Source organism: Cololabis saira, chromosome 3 (genome assembly GCF_033807715.1).
Source record: "Cololabis saira isolate AMF1-May2022 chromosome 3, fColSai1.1, whole genome shotgun sequence".
Classification (NCBI taxonomy): Eukaryota; Metazoa; Chordata; class Actinopteri; order Beloniformes; family Belonidae; genus Cololabis; species Cololabis saira.
In genome coordinates, this window is record NC_084589.1 from 41,860,439 (window position 1) to 41,884,009 (window position 23,571).

Genomic DNA, 23,571 nt, shown 5'->3' on the forward strand with positions numbered 1-23,571 from the left:
GCTAATGTTGGACTGTTCCTTTATTTTTTTTTTCTACTCTTAAAAAAGATGGCTGGTAAGTTTACCATAAGTTGCTTTCATTACTATGACCGTTGGGCCTCTGTCTTTGGGGAAAGTCTTCCCAACATTTAAACTTTTAAATCAGTAAACACCCTTTAAAGTTAAAATATTAGTTTCAGTTAAACCCCCGTCCTGCTTTACGGCCCCATGTTAGACTTGTACAGTTGCTCACAGAGCTACAGAGGACATCATAACAGAGGCGACTAAGACACTTAAAGAAATAAAAGAGCAAGTGCAACCAAGCCAGAGTAAATAAATGTGATTTGTGCTTCTAGGTCAAACTCACGATGTGCGTCCATCACAGTCCGGTGTAACCCAACGGATGCAAGGAAAAAGGAAGAACAAAAAACCTTGTTCTGAAACAAATAAATTATACACAGATTGAACCGTAGACCATTAAACACTTCATCCTTGGTGCGAGTTGAATGAATTATTATTTTTTTTAGCCAGTAAGACACATGCACACTTTTTTTCATTTTATTTATTCCTAGTATAAGAGACATACAATGGTATTCTGGGAGACCAAATTCATAAATCGAAGAATAGCCTGGAAAACAAAGGGGTGGGGGGAAAAAAACAATACTGAATCAATGAGACCCTGCCCAGAGATAATGTATTTACACCAAATGAAATGCTGACAGAGCTGTTAGAGGCGAAAACATGCCATACAATCTGTGACCTGCAGCAAAAAAAACAAAACAAAACACACTTCCACTCCCCACTTCCTTTTCCACCCATCTTACTGCCTCCTGAACTTTGAATTGAGTTGGATATTTTGTATTTGTTTTCTGAAAATCTATTTAATGCTCTGCTGGCTGTTGATATCCAAATTCAAATAAAGCGTTCTCCCAGAGAAAATGTTGTTTGTCCACTTTTTTTCCCCCATTAACGGGATGGAGTATGAATGGTAAACTTTACACAGGGTCAAATGAGCTCAGTAAAATTTTAATCAATGAACACCATTTCCAGCTAAAGTAAACAAAGCGGTATTGTTTTCACAGAATTGATCATAGTTCCAGTCAAGCGTGGCCGTAGTGACTCTCCTGAAAAGTGCAACAGTGGCGAGTTTTGAAGGGATGATATTTCTGAAGCAGAGCCGACTGGCATCGCCATCCCTGAGGGGGCGTCCTCAGAACATGTAGACGACGCCGGCGCAGCCATCCGTGAACATTTCACCATCGCTTCCCAAGATCCAAGACACAATCTCAGGCTGTCGGATCAGAGTTCATTGCACATCTCCATGTTTTGAAAACTGACACCTGGTGAAACGGGTAGATCTCAACTACAGGAGTCATTCTAAAAGCTCAAAAAGAGGATATTTTAACACCATTGCTTCTCAAAAAGAACTGCACACTTGGAGTGAAATGCCACTTGTGGGTTTCTCCACCAGTGAAACCTGACGGCTCCAATGGCTGCAAGCCTGTAGGGGACTTGAGGTGATCTACTGTATACATTTCTCCTTTAGGACCCCACTCCGACCCCCCCGCAAGAAAAAAAGAAAGAAAGAAAGAAAATGGCAGTTACAGGGAAAGTGGAACCCAGTAAAAGTGACGTAATACAGAGGCGGTCGAACCTGAACGTCTGCAGTCTCAGGATTCCTACCAACAATACCGCAAAAAAAACTGCAGGCTCACACTTTTGGGATGAAAAGCAGAAAAAAAGAGAGATGAAGGGTTTCATTCCAAAATAAAGAATTCATAAAAAATGCATATATTCATAAAAAGAATTATATATTTTTTTATGTATACAAATAAAGTGTTTTAGATTTATTAACATGAAATTTTATAATTTTAGAAAAAAGCCCATATAATCAATATCAATCCAAACAGATGTTAGATCATGTATCTCTTTCTTTATATTGTCAATTGTGAGTTTATCAGAAAAGGTGACATTTTATTCTGGAATGAAGCTCTTCAAATATACAATAGAAAGTTGATGACACGTATGGACGACCACAGGAAATCAAACACCTAGAATATACTGTCGCATAGCAGCCGTCTGAGCCCCTTGCATCCCCTACCCCCAATATCACACACTATTATTAAATAAGGCACACATTTACACATACAGTTAAAATTTGGCTAGTAGTTATTTCTTTATTTACAACCAATAGTCACAACGTTAATTATAATAGCTGCAGTCTGTTGTATGTTTCATGTTCATTCTCATAATGCCAGATGGCATGTTTGCCGAGTCGTCTTTGGGTCCACAATGTTCCACAATTTAATACTTTTTCCTATTTTACGAGCTGTTAGACAACCCAGATCTGTGAAAGCACCAATCTATAAGAAACATTCTTGAGAAAACTCAAATGGTCCCGAATTTGTCTCGTGACCCGACATTGGCTGAAATGAGAGGAAAAGAAAAAGAAAAATAGAAAAGATGAATGTAGCTGCTTTGTTGAAGTATTTCCTTTGTTGAATCAACCAGAACAAAGTGTCTTCAGTCAAATGACAAATTGTGTTGATGGTGTGCATGATGGTTTCCCCAAGATATTTGTTAGGGAGTAGGGGATTGTTTGATATGCCCAAAGGATGAAAGAGTATAGTAAGGCAAAGACGTAACTACTTTCAGGGGAATTTGCCGACTTTCACCACAGGTTACACATACTGCATATGTATATGTATACATATACGGTGTGGATATAAACACACATATATATACACACACATGCATAATATAAACACAGTCGAGGGTGGGGTGGCTGGGACTGGATGCAAACACTACATCAGAAAAGGGTTAAGCAAAAGCATAAACTGAAGCATTGCAGGAGGCTCTGGCTTTTAAATCTTCAAGATGACTCAAGTGTCCAGTTTGTCCGACATCAACTTGCATCGTTCTGTAAATCCACATTGAGGACATTGGCAGCCTAATGTAACGGGGTGTCACGTCACCCAAGTCAGCGGTTTAATAATAAGCAAGTTGCTGAACAATACCAATATGGTACAAAGATATTCGTTGGACACAAAAAAAAGGAAAAACAAAAAAAAGTAATTTGGTTGAGGCTCTTGTCCACGTTGAGACCGGGTGCCACCCAAATTCACTATGTTTTCTGGCTCGGGCCCTCGAAGGAAAGTTCCTAAAAGAGGGCGACGCCTTCTAGTCCAGGAGTGCAGCTCCTCAGTAGTTGAACTTCCCCTGTTCGTTGACGGGGGACGTGGCGGGGATGAACAGAGGCTTGGGAGGGACGTCAGGCTTGAGGGAAGCTGCCCGACGGACGATGGCTCCCCTGTGCTGCACCTCCTGCTCTCCGTTGTAGCTGTGCTGACGGGACAGGTATCCGTTAGGGATGAGAGGGTAGTGCACCTCACAAGCGCTGCCCGTCGAGTTCATTCGTGCCAGAAGGGGAGGGGGTTGATGGACCCCGCTGTTGCGCTGGCTGAAGCTGTGCTGCCGGGGGATCATTCCTCCGCCGCCCATCGCACCTGCACTGGGCATTTTGGCGGCTGCAGCGATCAGCGAGTGCCGCTGGGAAGAGTGCCTCCTCTCCAGGGTGGACTGGTGGTGCGAGGGGATGTCCGGAGGAACATCCATGCGGCGGGTGAGGCTGTCCCGAGGTAACGTGGAGGAGCTGTAGTAGGGGGCCGACTCCGTCTCAGGAATATGAGGCTGGATGCGATTGGCAAAGGCTAGCTGTCCTACGCCTCCGCTGGCCATCAGACCTGACGGACTCATTAACTGGGCGGTCTTGCTGCAGCTGGCGTCGTGGATGTGCTTCAGAAGCTCATCCAGCGACGTTACTTCCATCACCTTCTGAGAGTAACCGGGGTACGGCTGTGATAACACGCGGTCAACATTGTGGATTTTGCGTTCCTCTGGATGCAGGTGACCAACTACTGGCTGGCCGTTTGACAAGCTGTGAGAATACGAGAAGACCTGTGGGTGAAGAAGTGCCGAGCTGGGCCGGGAACCAATGTTGTGAGGCTTTGGTTCTTTGGCATTGTTGCAGTTCTGGTTCTTTTCCCACTGGTTTTTGAAGGCTTTCATGCTCTTAATGGGCAGTTCTGGGGTGGAGTCTGGCGTAGGCAGGCCAGACAACTCGGAGGAGTGGTGGAGGTGGTGGTGATGGTGAGGATGAACCAGGTCTCCCATGGTCATGCCATGGTGGCCGTTTCTCCTTGGCGGGTGATGCTCCTTGGTATTGGTGAAGAAGGAGTTGTAGATCTTTGGCGACGACACCTCCAGCTTGTCTTCTTTACTCTGGCTGTCCAGGAGGCCGTTGAGCTTGGCCAGGCTTCGGAGTGACAGGGCGTGTGGGATTGGAGCTTCAGGATCTTTAGACAGCTTCTTGGTCTTGCGGCCAGTGTGGTTGCAGTAGCACGAGACCAGGAACCCGGAGAGAAAGGCTCCAAGGACAAAGGCCACCAAAACACAAGCTATCAGAAGGGTGTAATGGACACTGTGGTTGGTCCTCTCCAGTTCTGGAGGTCGTCTCACACCTTGAAAACAGAAAAAAAGAGAAAAAAGGATACTTCCATCAGTGCTTTTCCAACTTAGCTAAATAAAAAGAAAAAAAAACAACATATAAAGCCTATTCAAGAGCAAATATAGGTCGAGCAGCAGCTGGGATAGACAGGTTGTGTTTACAGGAGCTTCACTTTGTGGGAAGCAGCATGCGTGAGGTGTTTGAACTAGGCTGTTGGCTTCCTCTCCTTCAACTGTTAACAGATCAATACAGCCTCTCTTTGTAGGACCTGTGCTTCCCTCAGTCTGGCAGAAGCCAAGAGCTCCCCAGTTGGTGAGAAATCAGCTCTGAAATGAGTTGGAGCTTTAAATATTGATGAAAGCACAGCAGCAGGAACCTGATTTCATTTTCACAGACTCTGCTTTCCAATGCGAGGATCAGGGGCGAGCGCACCTGGTATGATGAATGAGCCAAAAATAACACGTCTATCCAATCGCTCACCCAATGTGGTGCCTTTGCCAACATGGACTCAAATGAGGTTGTCATATTTTTTCTAAATGAAGCCGAGGGGACAGAATGTGCAGCAGTGCACTTAAAGTTCAAGGTTACTCGGATGAGGTAAATCTAGCATGTAAATGTCCTCAGGTGTTGTGACCCTCGCACTGTGTTTACCTAATGGCGTGAAAGGCAGGAATAATGAGTAGAGTGAAACCTGCCACCTCTGGTAATCAGAGCTCATTTGCAAGAGGCTGCTGCCATCTGTGGTGTCAGACCCTTCTATCCACCCTTAATGACACTTTCACAGAAACTGATTATTTCACGGAAGGCGTTGGTTTAGCTGCACCGAGAGGAGAAAAAAATCCAGGTGTTCCAAATGAGAAAGATTCAAAAGCTAATGAAAACCTCATTGAGAAAGGAAACGAAAAAGAATAATGTCTTAATCGGGCTTGATGAAATTTTGATATTTTCAGAATGGCGATGAAGCAGGAGATGAAGGGAGATTGGTTTGATAATTCACTCTCCATATGGTTTTATTTAAAAGTTTTGCATTTAATTATGTGATCCATATCTGATATGATGAAATATCTTTTTTCCCAGATTATTCTTATTCAGAAACTTAAACCAAGAAATGTAACTAAAAGTAACCTGAATTTTACACCACAAAACATCTTGCTTTGTTAATTTCTGCAAAAATGAAACTGAAAAATTCAATAATGCAAAAAAAGGCTTAAATCGAATTTTTGGAAAAGCCATTAAACTGAATGTGAATAGAGAAAAAAGAAACTGAATACATTTCTAAAAGGCAACTATTTACACATCTCATTTCAAACATACTGGTAATGAACAACTAACAAGCAGAAAATAAACTCATCACCAAAATTAATATAATAAATATTTCATTGACGCAGTATTCATATAACATTTTTTTTTTAAATAACAAAAAAAGGAAAAAGGCCCTAATAGCCGCCATAAGACGAGTGGTCAGGTTGCCAGGTAACTGGTATAACCAATAAGTAAAAGTCTCTTAAAAACAGAACATAAAATACGTTTAGGTGGGCTATAATAGAGACCACAGCAAAACCTGCAGCTCCAGTGGAGGAGAACTTCACTTCTTGCAGATTCTGAGGTTTAGGATCATTAACTCACTGTAGAAATATTCCTCATCCAGTTTTCAAACTCTCTTTCAAACTTTTCAATCTATGCTGAGAATTCTGCAGCATTTAAATGAAGCTACACTTTCTTCTACCAATCACACGTTCCCTGAACCAAGTGTAAAGCATACACAAGCCCCCTGTAGTGTTTTTTTCTTTTCATTTCAAAACAGAGGTAATGAATTAATTCTTAAAATGTCGGAATGATTTCATCAATTCAATGCATTTTGAAGATCAGTTTAAGTGATTATAGTGACTGATGGACGGAGAAGATACGATTACTGTAGCATTGTTGAGTTTCAGGCAGATTTCTTTACAGATCAAGATGACAAAAACAATAAGATGTAAAGCCAAAACAAGGTGCCCTTCACCACACTCAAAACTCGATACGCAGAGACAAGCACTTCGCTGTCATTATCCAATTTGACAAAATCTTGCAGTTTTACGAAGTGTTTATATCATCAAAGATGGTTTCAACATGCCACATTTGGCTGTAAACCATTTCTGACCATTAGTTTCTGCGAGACGTTTTCATTTTGACTGCAGAGGTTTATATCTCCGTCATGTTTCACTACATTTAGCTCCAGGAGTGCTTTGCTACCATTGTTCTCGTAGCGATACCGCGGTGCAGGATAATCATACCGGAAAGAATGCTTTCAACAAAGATTCTAATTAAAAGTCCTCAATTGCTATCTTTTATCTTTATGATTGCCTCTACTTATGACCACATTAAAAATCCATAAATCACAGTGGTAATCCTAGTGGGAAAAGCTATCAAAAAGTAATGCTGCAGTGAGTCTGTTAATAAGTCTTTTAATCTCGGACCATTTTCTTGGTCTCATTACACCAGCCGTCAGTCAGCTCTGCAGAATTGCTGTCGTTCCAGGTTTTTGGCTCTAGCTGATTGGTGACTGATGGTGGTGGCAGTGTCGACATTCAGCTTTTGTATTAAAGGGGACCTATTATGCCATCTAATACCTATTTTAAACAGGCCTTGAATGTCTTAAAAACAAGCTTTTGAATAAATTAGGAATTAGAAATTCAGCCTCTAAGCCATGTCTTTATCTTCCCATTCTCTAACCTCATTATCTATGCAGGATTCTGAGTGGGCGGGGCTATGATAATGAGGCTCTGTGCTGATTGGCTGCCTGAATGACGCGATACACCGCTACGAAAAAATGGCGGAAGCTCCGGCCGGCGAAGTTACAACATGTCATAACTGCATGCGATGCAGGCGAGCGTCAGCGACAAAATCAATTCCATTGCTTTATTTTCTATTGGACTGTCCAAACTGGCCGCAGCGACGTGGCGCGTCATTTTGAGCTGAACATTTGTCGGACGCCCTGCTTCTATTTTCTTCCTGCCAGCTCGCGTTGAAAGCCGGTTGAAAGCGCTGCAGGAAACAGTCATGGATGAGGAACGGCTGATCTAGTTAGTTGAAATGAGAAGTTATCTCTATGATTCCTCCTCATTTCACTACAAAAAACCTCAATAAAGTGGCAGCTGCTGGAGGGAGATGGACAGAGAGCGTCCGATGTCACGCAGTGCTACGATAGTCGGACGCTCGCATGCAGTTATGAAGGAGTTAGTTGTGGGCGTGGTTTGCATTTTGGTTACGTAACGAAAATGTGCAGAATCTGAACGGCTCGTAGAAGCCACATCACACTGGACGGCTCATCCGGACGGCTGTACAGACACTGCAGAATTTGGTTGCTTTCCTCCTTCTCTGAGTTGGCAGGCTGAGGGGAGACCACTTTATATATGTTAAAGCAAGAGAAAAACTGTTTTTCATAATAGGTCTCCTTTAAGTAGTGAGTAGTGAGATGAGACAGTCTGCTCTCATCTCATCTGTTTCCTGGTACCTGTGAGTCATGCAGTCCCTGTGGACCCCGACACCCACCTCCCTCCGTGGATGTAGCCGCGGGCCCGAGGAGGTTTCCCTCCAGGTTGAGCGTGAGTCAAGTGACAGCAGGGGTTAAAATGCGCAGCTGAGGTAAACAAATCCACAGCCTATGAACGACCTGTCGCAGCATATTTCATGACAAGGCTGGATGACTCAATCACTGGTTATGTGGGACATATGATGCCACTGGTCACAGAGAAATTAATCCTGTGTGAATCATCCAGGCTCCCTGCCAAGGAGCTTGGTGGCAAACAGGAGATGCTGGCCTTCTTTGCACCGTTTCACAAGTGTTCACAAACAAATGCCGTTTACCCCTAGACATATACAACCAGAAGCTGTGCAAAACACAAACAAGCACAAATTGTTGACATTTTAAAATCCCATAAACCTGTATTTTATTCACCATAGAACACGTAAAAAAATATAAATACATTTTAAAAGGGAGATATTCTACCATTGCATGAAAAATATTTGCTAATTTTGAATTTGGTGGTAGCAACACATCTCTAAAAATGTGGAACCCAGGCAACAAAAGGCTGGAAAAGTTAGTGCCAGAAAAAAAGAAACACCAAGACAAACATCTTGCAGTTGATTATGGTAACCGGCAACAGGCCAGTCTCATGGTTGGGCGTAAAACGAGCATCTTAGAAGAGGAGTCTCAGGAAAAAAAGGGTGGGCAGAGTTTCACCAGCCTGTCTCCAGATTAAACTATTTTAGAATAATGTTCCTTGGCACAAAATTGTAAAGATTTTGCATATATCATCATCTTCAGTGCACAATGCCAAAAGATTCTGAGAACCTGGAGAAATCTGCATGCAGAGGATGAGCCGCATATGTTGGATGGCCGTGATCTTCGGGCCTTCAGGCAGCGCTGCATTAGAGACAGGCAGCACTAATCAAAATTCCTGGACAGGCTCAGGAACAGTTCTGGAAATCCCCACCTCACACAGTCTGGTGTGCCATCCACAAATGGAGGTTAAGGCTCCATAATGCAAAGAAGCCACCAAATGTGAACATGATCAAAAAAACGTCTTCTCTGGGCCAAAAGTAATTTTAAAAGGGTTAAAGCAAAATGGAAGAGTGTCCTGTGGTCAGACAAATTGAAATTCGAAATTCTTTTTTGGAAACCGTGTACGTAATGTTGCCCAGACTAGAGGGGAGGTGACTAACTGGCTCATCAGCATTCAGTTCAAAAACCTGCATCTCTGGCCCCTTTTACATTGGCGGACACCCCACGCTTAGTGCGTGGATCTAGTGTCTCTCCTGTCCTGTTTACATCGACGACTCCATGGCGTGTGGAGCTGCGCCGTGAATAACTCGCAAACGAGGGTCCACTTAACCGCTGATCAGGTCTGATGTAAACAGACTAACGCAGAAACTAATGCGGGGTGGGAGGGTTGTTGGAATTTATTATTATTATTTCTTAAAATAAGGAAACAGGTGATGAGAGTAACAGCAGCAGCAGGACGTCACAGGTGGGATATATATTTGCGAGATGAGTAACTGGGAAACGAAGAGAGCCGAGCGCTGCTCAGCCTCGGAGCCATAAAGCGGCATATGTCCGAGGAGAAAGGGCCTGGACACAAACATGACAAACTGGGCCTTTGCAAGAAGCAAAAAAAAAAAAAAAAATCATACCGATGTTCAACCATCCTCCTTTTGAAATAACACCTGTCTGACGGCGTATAAATCTTGCTGATGTTTGACAATACGTAATTCTACATGCCCACACAGCTTACATTATGTTACGTGGATAACCCCTCCCGACTCGCCTTGAGGTGACAAAAAAAAACACGCCTTGTATAACCCAACGCACGTTAAGCATGCGTTCATCATCCAGCGATAATAGCGGGATCCAATCTAAAAACGCCTTCTGATGGTTTTGGGATGTAATGATGCCTGTGAAATGGGCAGGTAGCACATCTGGAGAGGAAACATCAGTGCTGAGAAGTAATAAATACAGATTTTAGAGCAACATAAGCTTCCATCCAGACAAGGTTTTATTCAGGGAAGACTTTTCAGCAAGACAATGCTTGACTGCACACTGCATCCATCATGAAAGTGTGGCTTTATAGCAGAAGAGATTGTCATGAAACCAAAAATACAACAAAGAAGACAGGACTGTTAAACAGCTCGACTCGTATCAGGCAAGAAGGGACAGAATTCCACCCACAAAACACCAGAAAGTGGTCCTCTCGGTCCAAACGTGTATGGACTGAAGAGAGGATGCTACACAGTATGAGATGTGTTGCTGCCACCCGATTCATTGAAAAAAAAAAGAAAAAAAAAAGATAAATTTTAAGACATTTGTGTTTTTCCATGTTCTAGTGTGAATACATTCTGGGTTCATGAGATTTGCAAATTGTTACTTTCTTTATTTACATTTTTTACAACTTTGGAATTAAGGTTGCACATAATCTTTTCTAAAACTTAGGTTAAATGGTTGCGTGGACTAGCGATGATGACAATTTTAACTAATTATCAGTGTTTACACAGCTCAAAGTGAGGTGCATTGCATTTGTCTCTGGCTGTCATGGCCTCGTCTTCAAGAAAGCTTAATTCAGTGATAACCAAGAATGTCACAAGGTAAAATAAAGATGGGCAGCATGAGTGGAATCACGGGAAGGAAGAGGAGAGATGGATGGAGACAGCCAGGGGGAGAGCAGGGGATGAAGGGATGAAATCCAAACTTGGTTGCAGAGAGGAGCAAAGGTGGGAGGACACAAAGATCTCGAAAGAGCAGTAAGAGTAAGGGAAGAGAGTGTAAATGAGAGAAAAACAAAAACCAAGTAGTGAGCAGAGCAGATTTAAAGGCAGAGAGGGGGAAAGAGAGACGGGCAGACTTGAAGGGCTGAGTGACAGACCGTCACTGCTGGGGTTTTGAAGCCCGGTGCTCGGTGGCAGCTGTGATGTGGTTGGAGAACAACCTTCCAGCTCCTCAACGCTGCCGTAGGAAGAGCAGCTCCGTGTTATTGTATCCATATGGTTAAAAATAGACAGCTGAGTAGGTTATGTAAACAAAGAGCTTTTACATAGTGATGCCTGCGCCTTGTAATACTAATTGGAACTAGTTTGTACATGAAGAAAACCAAGTAAGGCCTGGGGTCCGATTATAGCTGCAAGTTCCTGTCTCTTTTTTTTCTCCTCCAGATGATAATGTGTCAAAGTGGATGACAATGAGAGTGACGATGATTCTAAGGAATGTGTGATTAAACAAACTCCTGTTGCTAGTTACTAATCTGATTGTAGCTCTTAATTTGAACCTGGATAAACCTTTCTCTCATGATACCAATTACTGATAATCTGATGCTTCATACACAATCAAAAAATCATTTCTGGATCTCTTGTGTATGGAATTTAAAGTATTGCCAGGTATGAATGGGTATTAACACTCCCCCCAAATCCCATCTTTTTCAGTTACACACAGGGTTGTGTTTAAATGCTTTAAAACACGGAGAACTGTTGTTCCATTTTTGGGCACGAAGCTAAAACTTTCCAAAATAGCCCTAATTAGTTTCTGCTCCTGCAAATTTACAAGTGCAAGTGCAAGTAATTGTCCCACTAATGGGTACTCCATCTAAAGACTAAACCAATGAGACAAAATACCTGCCAGGCTTAACACAAACATGTGTCATCCTCCCCACCGGTATTTAAGATTTGTTTCCCCCACGTCTAAAAAAGGAAAAACAAAACAATTCGTCTCTTGAAGGACACGAGGTCACCTTGAGGTTGAAGACCGAAACAAATTCATTATTTTCAATGAAAGCAGAGTAGCTGTGCCCTGTTGCCTGGAGGTTTAAGGTTTAGTCATTTGACAGTTTCGGTAATTGAAGTCTGTGCGCTGACAGACATAGTTAGCAAATGGAGCACACACACACACACACACACACACACACACACACACACACACACACACACACACACACACACACACACACACACACACACACACACACACACACACACACACACACACACACACACACACACACACACACACACACACACACACACACACACACACACACACACACACACACACGCACTTCATAGGCTGCATGTGTGCACGGTTCTAGCTGCCGACACTGAATCCAATCATGAACACTTGTTATAAGGAATTTGCATAATATTCCACCTTAATGCTCAGCCAATTTGATGTTCTTAAAAAATATTCACACAGCGCAAGGTAATACGGTGTAATGTAACACATTCATTCCAGCTGAAAAGTTAAAGTAGTTGTAACAAGCACTGCTTTTCATTCACGGTGTGCTGAAGCATCCAAAGTAAATATTTCATTACAGCTTTGATTGAATACTGGAAAGTTAAGTGTGCTTAGACATCTGGCAATCTGAAACCAACTGAATGAAATCTTTCAGTATTTTGACACGTGTGTGCAGAAGAAAACGAAGAAACCTTGAGTGTATCATGTTTCGATCTCAAACACTGAAGTGTGGTTTGAGAGTCGAATCATAGCCCCTTAAAAAAAAGAAAAGAAAAAAGTGCTTTCCTGTCATGCAGATAGTTTAGATTTTATTTGTGCAGCTGTCAAGAGATCTGCCTCACAAATCTCTACTTCTACTTCCCCAAATGTAATGTTTGCAACAAAAAGGAAGAGCTGAAAATGGTTTTTGGATGTTGTTCAACCAGTGCAAACTGAATGACTTTAGGCTGAAATCCAATTGTTTTTAGGAGGCAGATATCTCAAATCTTAAAAAACAAACTATATGCATCACTATTAACCAAATCCAGTATATATACTGTACACATCTTGGTATTATAAAGCTCTGCATATGAATTAGTTTACAGACCATTAAACTACAGAGTACATGCACAGAGTCATCTATTCTTCTTGCATGCAGATGCATCAGAAACAAAGTGAGTAGCTCTTTATATGCCATTCAGCGATTTATCAGGCTAAACGCTTCCAATGCATCTACTGCTGCAGCTATATGCATTTGAAGGACAACAGGGGACAGTGGAAGAATCGTAGCCTCACCGACCAACTTAAAGAGGCAGTCCACACCAAAGTCATTTCCATTAAAGCTCAATAATTTCCTGTGAACAGAAATGGTAATAATGAAAGCTTAAGCTTTCTTAAATGCTCTGCTATTTTTCCTAATTTACATATGAATAATTATGCCAAATAGTGCTTACTTTGGTGTGAACTGCGGCTTTAAGAGATGGAGAAACTTGCAGGCCACTGCAACATCAGCGCACAGTTTCAACCACCAGCTGGAAATTCATTGAAGCAGGTCATAAAAAGACAGCGAGGATCGGAGAAAGACTTCAACAAAGGAGGCAGGTAGACTTTAAAAAGGGTTAGTCCAACTGAAAATAGAAAAAGAACAAGGAAAACAAGCAGGTAAAGGTGGAGAAACACTCTCTCAAAAGGTCGGTGAAGCAATCAAAGGGTAAGGGGTTAAGGCCTAAGGCCAATGAGCCAGGAAATTTGCGTTGCTGGATTTGATCACTGTGGGCCCCGCGGACTACACTTCTGCTCAGAGCTGACCTCCAATAAGTGAGATGGGATAAAACAAAGCTCTTAAAAGTTTCTGTTACGGAAGGCAAAGCACTCAGTACCTGAAAGTGTCACTTAGGTTAGTTTTCACTGGACATTGTAAGGAGTACTCCTCTGGTAAAATGATGTCACTTCCAATCCCTAAACTGGCGGTAAGCTGAGCAGAGAAGAAGAGAACGGGTCTGGATTTGTATGACATTTAGGAGTGTCATTACACTATGACGACGACTCAGGAGCGTACATCTGCAGAAATGCTTTTAGGAATATGCCTGATTTGTGATAAACCATGTAAGAGCAGCCAGTAGGTCAACACAGATGACTGAGCAAAAGGGAAATGAACAGAAGCTCACTTCAATGGGGATAATGAACACTTTCTGAATAAGCGGCCTGTGTCTGACCTTTTAAAAGATCTAAGACTTTATAAAATATTGTAACATTTTCACTGTTTCTTTTTTCTTTTTTCTTCAAAGGATGTGGGGGGGTTGGGGACTGGAGGACAGATACACAAGTCTGAGTTCAGACATCTGGGAGGTTTGAGCTGTTCAGGGAGAAGTGCTTTAAGCCTCCCGAAAACAACTGTTTATTGGTATTTTCATGTGTGAACAACAGGAATAATGAGCCATGTCTGGGTTTGATCAGGGGATTTCTAATGATTGGGAGGAATTGATCAGATGTTTTTCATTTTTATTTCATTACACTTCATCATTCAATTCATTATTATAAACATCATTGTCTATGAACGTAGTGCAGACTTAAGGTAGGCTTCTTGGCATTTCAGAAATGTCTACGATTTGGAAATATTTTAAATTGGACAGCAAACACAGTACTACAGTAGCTTCTGCTCTTTGCAGTTTGGGAACTGGTTGTTGTGGGGTTTTTTGTGAGGTCCCAAAGTATGGGAAGAATTTAGGGCTGGGCGATTTTGGACAAAAATAAAATCCAGATTTTTTTCTCTGAAAACCCGATTTTCGATTTCGATTTTTTTGGTAAAACTACAAAAGACAATGGAATAAATTGTTTCAAATATTTTATCTTTATTTTTAAAGAAAAATTGCAAACAAATTTCCCTATTGGGAATGAAGTGCAATTGAAAGATACTGTAAATCCTCCTTGAGTTTAGTAAAGTGACAACATTTACAATTTTCTTAACCAAACAAAGATGACTAGACAAGCTGTGTCTGTAATGCAGCCAGCTGCAAAAAAGGAACATCGATTTTCCGATTTTCCTTTTTTAACATCGATTTTGATTAATAAATCCGATTTAGATTTAAAATCGATTAATCGCACAGCCCTAGACGAATTTGCTAATTCTCCAAATCAAACGTCTCAAGCAAAAAAGAAAAGTGATCTGGACATCCCCAGAAATAATTTTTAAATATGGCGTTTCTTCAATGTTTGTTACTTCATCTATAAATGGATATGGCTGCTGTGATTTGAAGCGTCTGTGAGGATCAGATGTGGTGAGACTGGTTAGAGGGGATTGAAAGAGCTGAGCGACTGATGATGCAGGCTATGTCTGTTGCCAGGGTCTTCACAAGTATAAATAACTTTAGAAACCTAACTGGCATTAATCTTCCCCCTCCCCTTCATGGTGACACCAGCCCTTCTGGATGGAAGGGTTCAGGCTAAGTTAATTCAGTGTTCTCCTTGTGTACCATTTTTTAATGAGCATGAAAACACCCACTTAGCTTGTTTCCATCATCACCTCCCTGTGCTTGTCAGATAAATTAGCTGCTAACCTGACTTTTTCATCCAACCCACACTGGTTCATCCAAATGTACAAAAAAGTTGAGGAAAAGGTCAAATGACATTAGAGGGCAGGAGAGGGGGAGAAAAGCCACAGAACTCTAAACGGGAAGTCCTAATGCACAGATTTCTGTGTGTTCTTACAAAATGGAGAGGTGGGCGTATTCCCCAGCCAGAAACAGCTCTAGTGGAACCTGACTGCTGGCATTTTTCTAAATAGCAGCAGGTCAACAGGTTCCTGCCCCTGCGTTTTAGTCTTCTCAGGCGTTTACATAATGTAATGCAGCTACCCACATCTGAGCAGATAATTCACTTCACGCTTTTTGTCTGACCAGAACTGAGCCTCATGGAACATGATGGAATGCATTAACGTGGCTCATGTGTTAAATGAGGTTCTGCCTTTTTACTGAAAGTATCTTTTGTATAATGTACTGATGCTGCAAAAACGGATTCACAGGACGTTTATGTCGATGTTTTTTGTGGCCTTTTTCCGTAAAGTCTTTTGGATTGGTTTGATAACTGTAGTGCAACACATGAATCCAGTCTCCTGGGGATTTGAACAGATTTCAAACACCTGGGAGGTTGTTGTTGGGAACAGACATGTTCTTGATAGATCTGATCAATTTGCCAACCATGTTAGTCTGTTAACCATCACGGCTCTCGTGGGAAAGACCGTCTCACTTTTCTTTATTTACCAAAAAAAACAGACAGGAATAGAAATGCACCTGTTTATGTAAATGAGGGATACTAATAATTGCTTAATTCTGTTGAGCTTGTTTTGTGTCATGGTGCTGGATTTGTTCACACTGTCAGTCTATCATAACTTATTGGGACCTTTAGAGACTGGAGTCATTGTTAAGGTCATTAGTAACGCTTGTGCTTTTCCTACAAAAGCAGATCAAATCTGTTGTGATAAGGCTTCACTGTTTGCATATCAGCCACTACACACCTTGCAGATTTCAGTGGTGGGTATTTAGATGTAGCTGCACTATTGACAGCCAAGTGGGAAAAAAATAATGTATGCGGAAAGCACCTCTCTCATGGTCTCCATCTGTCATCGTCAGAATTTCCTCCTAGGGAATTGACAGGGCAAATGCTGCAACTGCACTGAATGTTGAGGATTTTTTTCTTTTTGAAAAAAACCCCCCACCCTTTTTAGAGATATTTCAGAGCTTTTTCTAGGGATTATTAGGATGGAGTCTCAAGTCTTTTTGTGTGTTGAAAGTGACGAGCAACCAGCATCTCCACTGGTGGGCCACTCAATGCTCTCAGCCACGGCTCTGCCTTGTGAAGTGTTTGACAAGAGCTTATAAATTACTACATAATTCACAACAACTGGGCACTTGGGAAACGAATATGCATGGAGAGATGCTTCAGTTATTACGTGGCCAGTGATAACAGTTGTATCGATTAAATCATCATTCATCCACTCAGAGGAGCATAAAATGACTCGTCCCAGAGTCATATCTTTGACAGCGAGTGCGTGTAAAGTTAAGATGGCTGCTCACAGACAGGGCTGCCATATTTGAGTTTTCGAAGTTGGAAACTTTTAATGGGGTCATTATAACAGGATCATTATGGGTAAATAATGGAAATACGTTGTATATGTGCAAAATAGGCAGATAAGTCTATGAAAAATGAATAAAAAAGGGAGACAATGAAAATACTTTTCTTTAAAAAGTCAATTCTGACTGCAGTCCAGATCTGAAATCTAAAAGCTCGGTTTTATGGAGATTAATGTCAGTATGTTTACATGAAGCTTACGTTACTATGGCCTGATTTATGTGGCTTTAATGGACAGCTGGCGTGCCTTAGAGACACGACTTAGCCTGGAGCCAGTTTATCGCAGTGTCCAGTTTGGTTACACATGCATTCATGTGCCTGCAGTGTTGTGTTCAGGTATCTTTCTGTCCGTCTCTCTACACGTCGTTCTATTTTGGGCTGTTATCTGTGCTCTGTTGTCTACTGGCCCACCGTGTGGTGGTGTGAGATATGTGACACAGCTGTGGAGCCACTATAGAAGGTACCGACAGAAACTGAGATATCTGGGGAAAAATGGACAGGGTGTTAAGAGGAATTGGAGTCCTCCTTGCAACTGTGATGCTGTTACTTCCACACCGGCTACTCTCCAACCTTATCAACATGGCTGTGCAGCTCTTCAGATTCAATCAGAAGCATCATAGTCTCTTGCTGAAATAGATTGAGCTGCTATTTCTATTATATCCTACACCTTCCTCTCCCCTGGCTGTCTGGCTGCCTAACGCCAAGCCTTCCTCGTTATTTATTTGCTATGGGCTTTTCTCATTTAAGCCTGAGTAGCTCATCACTGCAGCCAGTCTCTGTGAATAGAAGCTTCTTTTACTTGCTTAGGATTTACGGACTTGTGACATGGACTCTGCATAGAATTTGGGCATGCAGAGGAAGAAGCGTATAAAACACTGCATCATGCTCCTTTGTCCTGGTTGGATCCAGTCCAGATGAGCTGTATATCTGTCCAAAAGTTGAAAGAATGTGCTTTAGACTTTTGGGAGCACAAAGAAGGCCTCTATCTGTAGCTCAGAAGCTCTTGTTTCTTTATGTTAGAATTTTAGAATCGTTTTTATTCCCCACTCTGTCACTGTAATTAAGACCTCATATGCTAGTATAGGAGGGAACTGTCATATATTGAAACCCAAGGCAGTAAAAGATCAACATTTGATTAAATATTCAAGAAATGGATAGACTTTTTTAGGCTGTACCATGACATCAGATGATCCATGCATATATACAAAGATAATGTGCAAGATTACATTATTAAATACAGCTGTTTGGACGGGATTTCTTGGGTCACGAATTGGTGGAAAGGAAAGCCTTTAAAGGCAACTTACAATGTGACTGCAGAGTAGGAATGGGCGATATTTTACCGTTCACGATATACCGTCAAAAAAATTCCCCACGATAAGAATTTGTCATCTCGTGGTAAAAAGGATAAATTCCCATTGATGACGTTTTTGTGTAACAAACATGGCGGAAGGCGGATCTGAGAGCGAGGAGCTCGTTGTTAAACGAGGCTCCAGCTCTGGAACTGGTTTGGATTTAAAAAGAGTGACGAGGAGCAAACATCATCTATTATGTGAAGAGTCTGCAAAAACAGAAAGAAATGGTTGTTACATTTTGATATAACGTTTGACTATTACGAAAAAAAATTGCAATAATATCTCATTTGTGGCATGTTCCAACCACAGGTTAATTTGCACATTTTATTTATATTAGAAGAAGTCATCACTTATAGGATTTTATTTTCAGTGAACTTTTATTTATTTGTCCTGTTTCTTTATTTATCAGGTTGTATTTTTTTCTACTTTGTGATTTTATAAGCTAAGAAAACTACTTTTGCTGTTTGCACTGTTATCACACTGTTTAAGCCATACAGTTTGAATAAATGTTGAATCTGTTCTTACATTTCAAACATGTTTCATTTGAGTCACTACAGTTTTGCAGTACAGATGTACTAATTTCATTGGTTTTTATTAATTCAATTTAATTGGTGTAGTTTAGTAGCATTTAGTATTATTTTAGAGCAGTGATTTGGGGGCTCCAAAGACTGAATGTGGTGATAGATTTATAGTTACAAAGGTGGAGTTGAATTGGTATTTTTTTATCGTCATTTTTATCGTTATCGGGATAAATGCCAGAAATTATTGTGATACATTTTTTAGTCCATACCGCCCATCCCTACTGCAGAGATGCATCATTATCCAACATACTAGATGCATTCGTGTGCATTTTAGAATCGTAAGCTTCCTCTAAGCCAAACCAAGTCATATTGCTTCCTCAACCAAACCAAGTAGATTTAGCTAGGACTCGAGACACTGAACCGTGGGTATGCTTGGCATCTCAAACTGTTGTGACAGGCAGTCATGAGATGGGATACACCAGTCATGGGATTTGGGTCGTCTTTTGTTGTGGTTCTAGCAAACCAAAATAACAGGGAAAAAACAGGAAAACAAAGAAGTGGAATACACGATTTCTAAACTAGTCTCAAACATCAGTATTACTTTCCTTCCAGTCTACATATCAGCAGCTTGCGGAGAAGGAGAATGACATTGGAGTGTTTTCTTTTGTCATATTGTATTGATGTTTCCAGCTCTGGAGTGCATGCAAGAAAAGGGCACTTTGTGCATATCTGACAAATTCTGGGCTTCGACAAAACTGCAAGCTGGGGTTCTGAACTGGCTGCTTTTCATTTACAATTAAAAGAAATTTAGTTTGATTGTAGGGGTACGGAAGCTAATCACTGTCTTCACAAAACATCCAAGTATCAAGCCTAACAATGGACTCCTAGGCAATAAAGTGATTCTTCAGTTTCGTGAACCCTTTGAAAGGTGGAATTTGTATTTTGGCTAGAGCCCACCTTTATGTAGTTGGGAGATTGTTGGGTTATTGTTGGTCATTAGGACAGAATGAGCTAATTTAATGTTTCAGCTTGAGGTCTGCTGGGGCTTGTGGTGTGCATTTCTTACTGTTGTTCAACAGGCCAAATTCAAACTGAAAGGACTGGCACTAAATGAGCCCGTAATGGAAATATGGATCCACTAAAAACCCTTCACTAATTTCTTGTGCAAATATCTCTGTATGACTGTGAAAATACAAATATTTAAAACAGTTGACATTTAATAGTGTCTAGCCCTCGGCCAAGACAAAATGGGTCATTGTCATTTTAATGAATACATTTTCCTTAAAGAGTACAGAAAACAAGCAAAGTTGGTATGAGAGAGAAGTGTGTGTGTATTTTACTAATAAAGTAAAGCCAGAAAAAAAACCAGAGGAAAAGCCTTTTTTGTGTTCATTGCTATTATTTCTAACAACATTCATTGACTGAGTGGTTACAGATGTAATACGGGAGGGAGTTATTGCATGCTGGTGAACAGCTCGTGCATATTGCTGCATTGTCGGCGCTTATTTGCTGGAGTCACTTCCTTTTTGGCTAACTTATTCTTTTTTGTTCAAGGTGACAACAAGTCACCTTAAACTCAAACACAGATCTTAGAAACTTGTCACAGGAGTTATTGGAGGTAGAGGGACAGCAGTTAGAGGAAAACGTTGACCTCTCAGGTTTATAAGCTGCCTAGAAAAAGCTGATCACTGATCAAATCAACGGTTCGTGTCCCTTAGTTTACACTAATCCATTTTTTTTTTTAAAGTTCACTGTAACAAAGGAACAATACATGAAGGATGTGCCACAACACTACTTGATTTAAGGAGGAATTAAGACCCTTTGCTTGCTCTGTTTGCACCAACAGTGCTCAACTCATGGCTGATGAGTGAGACTTAACTTCAGGGAATGTCAACATCATCCTCAGATCCTTGTTTTTTTCTTTTTAACTCATTGAACTCGAGCAGTGTTACCCTGGATATAGGTTTGTTGGTATGCTCACTATCGCCATCCTCATCACACACTGAGCTTCAAGCGGCGCTACCTGGGACATTGTGCATCACGTCTTGTTAGGGGGGGGCTACTGAAGTATATGAGTGATAAAAATTAATTAGTTATGCTTTCTGCCATTCACCAAGATTGTGTTAATTGTTAGTGAGCTAATGAAAGGAATAGTTCACCCTGGAATAACATTTTGACTTAGCATGCGTAACGTGTGCTCTTGAGTGGCAGGGCCTCCAGCAGAAGCTGATGCAGCTCGTCACAGAGCAGATTTTCATTTTTTCCTAAAAAACTGCGGGGACACAAGAAAGTGCCATTCCCGTATAAACACTAACCGATAAAATATATGCATGCTAAAAGAAGAAAAACTGTTCTGCCAGAGTGAAAGAAATACTTTTGCATGACTTTTCTTTGTTAGTTTGGTTAGAAGTGTACGAGGCGATCGGGGCCCAGCAGTGCAATCCCCTGCAGGTCAGAGTTCAATGGGGACAAATGTCCCTCCCCCTTACCCTCCATCTCCACACTGATTGGCTCTGAGTCAGGTGACCCTTGTTCCCCCACAGGGGGAGGCCGTTCAGGACCTGTACCTCTTTCAGAGTCACCTGCCTCCTTTGGCAACTCCGCCCCATGAAAGGTTGTGCTGGCGCTTGTGGGTGTGGTCTTCCCTGTGGTTGTAGTGAAGGGAGAGGAGGAGGAGGAGGAAAGGAGGGCAACAGAGTGAGTGATTAGTGAAATGTGAATCAGCCTGGAGGATAAACTTCAGAGAACTGAGGAGCCCTGAGGTAGAGAGAAAACCATCACCTGTTAACATAGAGATGCTGCAATGATGAACATGATAAGCAGATGATAAAGAAATCACACTTCCTTCTCTTACCTCCAGTGACTTTATAGCTTTTATTCCCCTCTTTTAACTAACAGGTCTGGAAAGTGACATAGCCCAAAGCCCACACTGAATGAAGCGTTTTGTTCCTATAGAAAAGACATCTGCTTAACTGCACTAAATGCCTCGTTTGTAGCCCCTGTCTCACTTTAGATATGCAACACTAACACCATGTTTAAGGGACTGACTGAGGATGTTCCCAACTTCAGAACGAGGAGCTGCGTCTTACAACGTTTGTCCGGTCACTATTTGCATCCTTGATTCACAAATAGTTCTGTCATGTTCATTGTGTCCAAAAACAACCCATATGTCACCCTCGTGTAGATGGATTAAAAATATATTGTGTGAATGACCTTTCAATCCTAGAAAGATGGTTTGTGCACTTGAACTTGAGTCCAAGATAAAAGAAGTTAATCACCAGGGTTTCGAAGACGAAGTGACTTTGAGTTTTGAACTCAGTATTTTGTTAGTGAAACACTCAATCTTTTAACTGCAGCTCTCCAGCTTATATCGCCAGGCCCTGTCCTGCTCTTATTTTCAATGACTTCTCTATAAGTCATCTTTAAAACCATTCATCTTCTGAAAAAGTCAAAATGTGTGAATTATTGTCCTTAAAAAGGAGTGTCCTTTATCCTGGAGATGCAGGTGAACAACAGGGCGGACAACGGCAACTTATAATCACTTGCTGCCACAACGTCCGTCTGTCTATGCCAATGATGGGTAACTTCGGTCCCCGAGGGCCAGGGTCCTGCGTGTTTTAAATATTTCCCACCCGATTCCAATTCATACTCGTCATCAGCTTGTCATCCAGGTCAGCACAACTCTGTTAATGACAGTCGTTTGTAGCAGGGTGTGATGAAGCAGGGAAACATGTAAAACATGCAGGACCTTGGCCCTTGAGGACCAGAGTTGCCCCCCCGGTCCATCCAGAGCTTCCTGTACATGCTGGATGAGCGTCTAACGGTGGTCTGACAACATATCCTAGTCACTGTAACATTGTACCTTGACCTAATGCGCAGACGTGTTCTTTCACATTCATGCTTGACTGCTAAAACTTTCCATTTTATACGGCTACAAGGATCCTTTGAAACCTTTTTTTTTTTTTTTAAACAGTAAAAAGTGGAGCACTAATGGGTTGCTAGGAGATGCTCACTGACCGTTACAAGTGTTACATGTTACATGTATGAAAATCACTTGGTACAAACGTATCTTGGATTAGTGACCAGCCAGCCCTGGTCCTAAAGAGCTGCAGTCCTGCACGTTTCAAATGTCTCCTTGCATCAACACACCTGATTTTAATTAAAAGGTCGTCATCAGCAGGGGTGGAAAGTAACAAATTACATTTACTCACGTTACTGTAATTGAGTACTTTTTATGAGTAATTTGTAATTTTCTAAGTAGTTTTTGAAATATGTAATTTTTACTTTTACTCGAGTACATTTTGACCCAAGTATTTTACTTCGCTACATTTGAGCCACCTCACGTTACTGAGTACAAAATTTATGGTGAAAATCTTGTGGGCATTTTATTTTGGTTTATTGTGAATAGCAGGATCCTGCAGGCTTTGGGCACTTTATTTTGTGTTTGAATACTTGAATACTACTAAAAGGTTCATGTTACTGAGCTCAGCTGAGCTTTTACAAGTGTGGATGTGTACTTTAATACGCCTCCAAGTTGATTAAAACAACTTGTGCTGGATTTGATTCGTGACTCATCCTTTTTTTGCATTAAACTGAAAGTAACTTTTACTCAAATTACATTTTAAATGAAGTACTTTTGTACTTTTACTCGAGTACATTTTTAGATGATTACTTTTACTTTTACTTTGAGTAGGATTTAAGCAAAGTAAAGATACTTTACTCAATTACAATTTTTCAGTACTTTTTCCACCTCTGTTCATCAGCTTGTCGTCCAGGTCTGCACAACTCTGTTAATGCCAGTCGTTTGTAGCAGGGTGTGATGAAGCAGGGAAACATGTAAAACATGCAGGA

The 23,571-nt window shown here is 41.4% G+C and overlaps 1 protein-coding gene across 3 annotated transcripts in view; it reads right to left on the reverse strand.

Moving 5' to 3' along the window:
• Positions 1-527: 527 nt before the first annotated feature.
• Positions 528-23,571, reverse strand: part of sema6e (sema domain, transmembrane domain (TM), and cytoplasmic domain, (semaphorin) 6E) — a 103,497-nt gene continuing 80,453 nt past the window's right edge. Inside the window, exons 18-19 of one of the 3 annotated variants that reach the window (XM_061717550.1) lie at positions 21,288-21,365; positions 528-4,499 (exon numbers count right to left, since the gene is read on the reverse strand). In XM_061717550.1, coding sequence (XP_061573534.1) covers positions 3,181-4,499; positions 21,288-21,365 — 1,397 coding nt within the window. In that variant the 3' untranslated portion in view covers positions 528-3,180. Of the gene's footprint in view, positions 4,500-21,209; positions 21,366-23,571 lie in introns of all 3 variants that reach the window. The other 2 variants (XM_061717549.1, XM_061717552.1) reach the window with 2 other exon arrangements.